The 6,429-nt window shown below is 37.5% G+C and overlaps 1 protein-coding gene across 6 annotated transcripts; it reads left to right on the top strand.

The window, feature by feature from the left end:
• The first annotated feature begins 514 nt into the window (after nucleotides 1-514).
• On the top strand, nucleotides 515-6,383 carry LOC122021051 (kinesin-like protein KIN-14R). Of its 6 annotated transcripts, none has more exons than XR_006122434.1 (18): nucleotides 515-680; nucleotides 800-845; nucleotides 1,019-1,590; nucleotides 1,668-1,836; nucleotides 1,918-1,973; nucleotides 2,050-2,245; nucleotides 2,321-2,397; nucleotides 2,499-2,598; nucleotides 2,710-2,817; nucleotides 2,899-3,075; nucleotides 3,154-3,439; nucleotides 3,523-3,681; nucleotides 3,776-3,991; nucleotides 4,082-4,119; nucleotides 4,708-4,871; nucleotides 4,955-5,080; nucleotides 5,367-6,253; nucleotides 6,354-6,383. XR_006122434.1 is itself a non-coding variant. In XM_042579127.1 (17 exons), the coding sequence occupies exons 2-17, from the start codon at nucleotides 830-832 to the stop codon at nucleotides 6,189-6,191; spliced, it is 3,285 nt and encodes a 1,094-aa protein (XP_042435061.1). In that variant the 5' UTR covers nucleotides 515-680; nucleotides 800-829; the 3' UTR covers nucleotides 6,192-6,383. The 6 variants fall into 6 exon arrangements, 4 of the variants coding, with proteins under 4 accessions (XP_042435061.1, XP_042435063.1, XP_042435062.1 ...); XR_006122433.1 differs by having other exon boundaries at nucleotides 6,346-6,383; XM_042579127.1 differs by having other exon boundaries at nucleotides 5,367-6,383.
• Nucleotides 6,384-6,429: the final 46 nt, after the last annotated feature.

Raw genomic sequence — 6,429 nt, 5'->3', positions numbered from 1 at the left:
ATTGACACCTGCATTAGGATTAATTAAAGAGCTAAAAACACGTGACCTCATTAATATCCTAATCCTGCTTTAATTGCACCGCTTAATTACAAACATCGTCCTCCTCTTAAAGTATGTTTTCAAATTTCAAAATCAGGAAATATTGTTCCACACCAACAAACACTGTACCTTCAACTGTACCCGTTTCTTATTGGAAACGCAGTCCGATGTGCCACGTGATATCCTCTGACTAAAAGACGATTACTGCGGTTATAAAATTGTGTAGTCTAAAATCAAGAATAATTTTCGTCTCGGTGTGAAATTTTCAACGGTAAAATACGTCTCGACAGTCTTGTTCACTGCATACGTCTTTTAAAGGCCCTTCAGTGGGTCCCATAAATTCTTCCAATAAAAAGAAAGGTAGAAAAGAGGGGATCAAATGTCTGTGTGTCGTTTGTTCGTTTAAAAAGCTAACGGTCATTCTTTCACCTCTCTCTCTCTCTCACTCATTTTTTTTTTAAATTCGATCATTTTCGCGAAGCCAAAAAGCTGCTTCTTTTATCGTTGTGGTCTCGAGCCAGTTCCCTCTTCTCCTCTTCAAAATCTTTCGATCCTTTCGCTTCTTTAATTCAAAAGACTTTGGTGGCATTGAAGCAAGGCTTCCTCGTGGATCCTCTCTTCGGCGAAGAAGTGTTCTTGCGGTGGGAACGTAATCTTCTTTTTCTTCATTTCGCTTTGAGATCAATAATACCTCGCCTTTGCTAAAAAAAAAGAAAGGTTTTTCTCACTTGTTTTATAGGATTTTATGGTGTTTTATTAGGAAATAGAAGGATTTGGCGTAGCCTAGACGATGGCTGATGATACGAGTAAGTTATCTACTTCCGCCTTGTCCTCTTTCACTAGAGTTGAATGATTCGTTGTGAGTTGGCTTTTTTTTTTATCAGTCCATTGTCGGGTTTTATTGATCTTTTGGATCGGACTGGGAAACAATATTTTCCATTTTAAGCTTTGTGATTTTGGTTTCATGCAACCTTTGCAGGCGACCAGGGTTTTGAATTCAAACTGAGTTCTCCAGATTACACTGCTAGCCCGATTTCTCCAGAAAATTCAAGAGAGGAAATCCAGGAAACGCCGGAATACATCAGAAGAAGCAGAGAGAGAAAAAAGGTTGCGCCGGTCGGGCTATTCCTTGAAAAGGGCTTTGGTGTTCTGAAAATGGAGTCAAGAATGGAAGAGAAATCTATAGAAGAAGGCATCAATTGTGATAAAGTAAGTGACTTTGAAGCCTCAATCGAGCTTGGAGTTATTCCAGATGTCCAAGAGACGTTGATGAGTATAAACGCCGGATGTCTGGATGAGTCTGTAGTTTGTGGCGATATTGATTTTGAAGTGGACAAGTTTTATTCAGGAGGAGACACTATTAAAACTGATGCTCAGGTTGGTGATGGAAGCTGTGGAATATACCAATCTGCCCGATTAGGGAATTTCTCGTATCAATTTACTGAACTTGAGGCGGGAGATTATCTTGTCGACCTCCATTTTGCTGAGATTGTATTTGCTGATGGCCCTGTAGGCATGAGGATTTTCGATGTCTTTATACAGAATGAAAAGGTGCGTTTAACATTCTCTGTTATAGTTTTTTCGATAACCCAATTGTGTCGATGCATAACCCAATTGTCTTTTCTCAGGTACTTGCTGGGTTAGATATATATGGTCAGGTTGGTTCAAACCAACCTCTGATTTTGTCAGATTTGAGAGCTTCTGTGCTTTGTGATGAGGGATTATTGATCAGATTTGAAGGAATAATGGGGCAGCCTATTGTGTCTGGGATCTCAGTTAGGCGAGATTCTGCTTCAGGTAGAATTAAGATTAGCTCTTCAGGTAGAGTTTGTTCCTTCAATCCAATTATTTCTTAAAGGTGACAATTACAAATTTCAGGAAAGACTTTTCAGAGAATACAAGGTGAGCAGGCAGAAGTATCAAAGTTGGTAAAGGTAAGAGAAACCTTGGTGCTTGAAAAAAAAAGTTTTTTATTGCTATCCAAGCTGAACCCAAGTGCTCATTTTACAGGTGGATTGTGATCAATGTAGGAAACTCAAGAAAGAGTTCCGATTTATGCTTAATGAGCATAGTGAGTGCAAACAAACTTTGGAGAGTCTGAAAAAGGAGAATGAACTTAAGAATAGAGAATGCCATCAGGCATGGTTGTCACTGCAACAGCTTCAGATGGAGTTAATGCAGAAGTCAATGCATGTTGGCTCCCTAGGTATTCTAGTTATTTGAAATTATGAACTTCTCTAATGTGATTCCCATGAATATCATTTGCATCTTCCTGTTGCAGCTTTTGCAATAGAGGGTCAAGTGAAGGAGAAGAGTAGGTGGTTTCTGTCCCTGGCTAACTTGAGTCAAAAGTTTCATGTAATGCATTCTTTTATTAGTCTTTTGATTTCACTCTATAGTTTTATCTGGTTACATGGGTACATGTATTTAAGGGATTTAAGCCTATGTCGACATAACAGTCATTGAAGCAAGAGCATGTCAAGCTAACAGGGAACGCATTAGAATTTAGGAGGTGCCTTGTAGATATTAGTCACATGACAACCACAGTCCAATCCACATGTAAGTTTAATTTATCCAACATATTTGTTTGGTTCTGTAATATTATTTGAAACTCTTTTTTTTATACTATAAACAAATAAATTACTTGGTGTATTTGTTTCCTTGGATTAGTGGATCGTCATATCAAATTTGAAAAAGAGCATGAAGACCTCAAGCTCAGGTTTAATGAAGAGGCAAATGAAAGGAAAGAACTATACAACAAAATCATAGAACTGAAAGGTGAGTATGTGTGTAGTTTGTATCGCTATTATAGGTGATTGAAGGAGGAAAATGCATTTCTTAGATCTAGTTGTTTCTCAGGAAACATCAGAGTCTTCTGCCGATGTCGTCCTCTTAACATGGAGGAAAAAGCCAGAGGGGATGGCTCGGTTATTGATTTTGGTTCTGCAAAAGATGGTGGGCTTATTGTCAAAGGCCATGTATCTTCCACTAAACTCTTCAAATTTGATTCAGTCTTCAGCCCAGAGGAAGATCAAGGTAGTCGCCAAACCTTTATCTGCCCATTCACCAAAATTTTTATGCACTAAATATTTCTTTCTGTATTCATGCTCGCAGAAGCTGTTTTTAAGAAGACTGCACCCTTTGCAACATCAGTGTTGGACGGATATAATGTCTGCATATTTGCTTTTGGGCAGACAGGGACAGGCAAAACATTCACAATGGAAGGAACTGAAGAAGCTCGTGGAGTCAATTACAGGACTCTTGAAGAAATATTTCGAATAATCAGAGAAAGACAAGGACTTCATCATTATGAAGTCACTGTCAGTGTGTTAGAGGTCTACAATGAGCAGATACATGATTTGCTACTTTCAGGATCTGAGCCTGGTGTGGCGTCAAAGAAGTGAGCAGAAAACATAAATTATCCTTGGATTGCAAGAGGATAGTAAATGTGTAACAATCTCGAAAATTTCTGTTTTCATTTAGGCTAGAAGTAAAGCAAGTAGCCGAAGGAGTTCATGTTCCTGGACTGGTTGAGGCTCCTGTTACCAACATGAATGAGGCCTGGGAAGTCCTCCAAACTGGCAGCAAGGCAAGGGCAGTTGGCTCAACTAACGCAAATGAGCATAGCAGCCGATCTCACTGGTTATAATTTTTGCCTTTTTCCAGATAAATTGACCTTTTTATCATCTTGAATCATAAATGTAAGAAATTTTTCTAAATGTCATTTTTTTTTCAGCATTCACTGTGTGATGATTAAAGGAGAGAACCTAGTGAATGGAGAATGCACAAGAAGCAAGTTGTGGCTAATTGATCTTGCTGGTAGCGAGAGGGTGGCAAAAACAGATGCTCAAGGAGAGCGGCTGAAAGAAGCACAAAATATCAACAAATCCCTTTCTGCATTAGGAAATGTCATTTCAGCACTTGCAACTAAAAGCCAACACATTCCTTTTAGGTTGTTGAAGAATTTTTCTCTTCCAACGTTAGCGTTTTTTAAACTCTTTCTAGCTTTATAATCTGATCTTTTGAATGCTCGCCTATGTAGGAATTCAAAGTTGACACACTTGCTGCAAGACTCCTTAGGTATTCTTCAATTCTGTGTTTTATTTATTTATTTATTTATTTATTATTTTTTAGGGGTAAAAAAGAGCACTCTTAATTATCCGAATGGTTGAAAAGTCAAAAAGTGACCCATTATATTTATCATACCAAAAATATCTTATTCACGTATTAAAATAAATTAATTTTCCTTTTAATTCAACTTGGTCAAAAAAATATCATACATACATAGATCACTTTTATATAAAAACTATCACTAACTTGATAAATATTGTTTAAACTTGATAATATTGCTTTAAAAAGGTCAAAATTATAGTAAAATTATTATAATAATCACCAAATCTTACAACTACTCATTTAATGAACGATTGCTACAATAGTTTTAAAATAATTTTGAACATGTTTAAATTTTTTTATATATAAAAGTAGTCAATGCATAGTATTTTTATCAAGTTGAACTAATTTATTTTAACACGTTATAGCAATTACGGAATGCTTGAAAAAGATATTTTAGACTAAGATGTTTTGACATTTTAAAAGCTTTTACTATTCTAATAATTAGGAGTGTAATTTTTTTTTTGTGGCATTACTGATGTAAGGAGAGTATATCAGGTGGAGACTCGAAGACTTTGATGTTTGTCCAGATTAGTCCTAATGAGGAAGACTTAGGCGAGACACTTTGTTCTCTTAACTTTGCAAGCAGAGTGAGAGGCATTGAACTTGGCCTTGCAAAGAGACAAATTGACATGAGTGAAATGTCCAGATACAAACATATGGTAAAGGGAACCATGTCTCTAAGGAGCCCTCTTGTTTATTATCATTTCTATTTGAGTCTCATGATCCCTGTTGCTGTTGCTAGTTTGGGAAGGTCAAGGAGGATATGAAGCAGAAAGAATCTCAAATGAAGAAAATGGAAGAGACAATCCAATCTCTAGAAGTCAAGAACAAGGCAAAAGAGTTGATCAATACAAGTCTGCAAGATAAGGTATGTATCTATGAACTTGGTATTATAATTTTGGTTCTCTAAATACATTCTTAAAATTCTTTCAAAGTTTAGTTGACAATCAATCTTCAATCTAAATTGCTAACAGAAGTATAGGTAGCATTTCCCAAACCAAAAAGTATTATTACACAATAGATTTGTCTTTTCAGTTCTTGCAAGTATGATATGATTCTTTGGTTGCATCAAAGAGAAAAGTTCTTTCTCTTACTTTGAACATATATAAGTTGTTGACAGAGAATGTGTTGTGCTCACCGACTTCCTTGTGCAGATTAAAGAGTTGGAATCACAGTTATTGATCGAAAGAAAGTTGGCGAGGCAGCATGTAGACAACAGAATTGCTGAAAATCAACAACTACAACAACAACAACTACAACAACAAAAACACAAGGAACAGGATGCGAGCAGTTCATGCCTCAGAACAAACTGTCATGCCTCAGAACAAGTGATAGATAAAGAATTTGATAGTGTATTGAGGCCGTTCACTGAAAACAACAGCAACAGGCCTTTGCTATCTACTCCAAATGACAGCAACATTTTCAAGCATTTTCGTCAGTTTAAGGACAAGGAGAACAAGCCAGAGATACCTGAAGAGCCATTTCCTAGGAAGGCCAGTAGAGTATCCCTCTGTCCAACAGTTCGTGGCTTACCTATCACTCCAGTATCACGTCGGAACTCTCTCATTCCCTTTCCTGTGACAAAGCCAACACCTCCAACTCCACAGATGCTTACCAATGTCATGAATTTCTCACCATCATTGCCATTGCAAGCCCGGGCTATCTATGCCACTGATGATCCTACTGAAGGTGAAATTATTAACCAGGGAAGAAGCAATAAGAAGATAAACAGCATTCTAAGAAGAAGCCTACAGAAGAAGGTGATCATCAGGCCTCAGTTGCCTCAGTCCATGAGAACAGGGGCTACTCTTTCTGGAATCGATAAGCTACGACTATCGGTGGGCCGCAGCGGGAGGAAGTCAAGGAGAATGGCTGCAGTAAAGGTTGGTGATGGTGATAGAGTAATCCATCACAAACAGCAGAAAGAAAAGGAGAGAGGATGGAACCTTGGAGCAACTACTTCTAGGCACATTTTCTGATACACTGACATGCACCTCCTCCCCTCCATTAGCTTATGATATGGAGGGAAATTAACAAGTTTGTAAGTAAAGTTGATTCTGCTGTGTATGCAGCCTCAGCATCTGAAATTTACATTTGATGTAAACTTTGAACAAGTTGTTCTTCTTCTTTAAGATTTGCAGTGTGCAGTTAGATGTTCGATTCAGATAAAACTCAATTCTGAGACAGCAAATTATTGATGGAATTCACGGATCTTGG

The sequence above is a fragment of the Zingiber officinale genome, chromosome 9A (assembly GCF_018446385.1).
Source record: "Zingiber officinale cultivar Zhangliang chromosome 9A, Zo_v1.1, whole genome shotgun sequence".
In the NCBI taxonomy this organism is placed as follows: Eukaryota; Viridiplantae; Streptophyta; class Magnoliopsida; order Zingiberales; family Zingiberaceae; genus Zingiber; species Zingiber officinale.
Note: the sequence above shows the minus strand (reverse complement) of the source record. Positions and strands in the feature narration are given on the sequence as shown.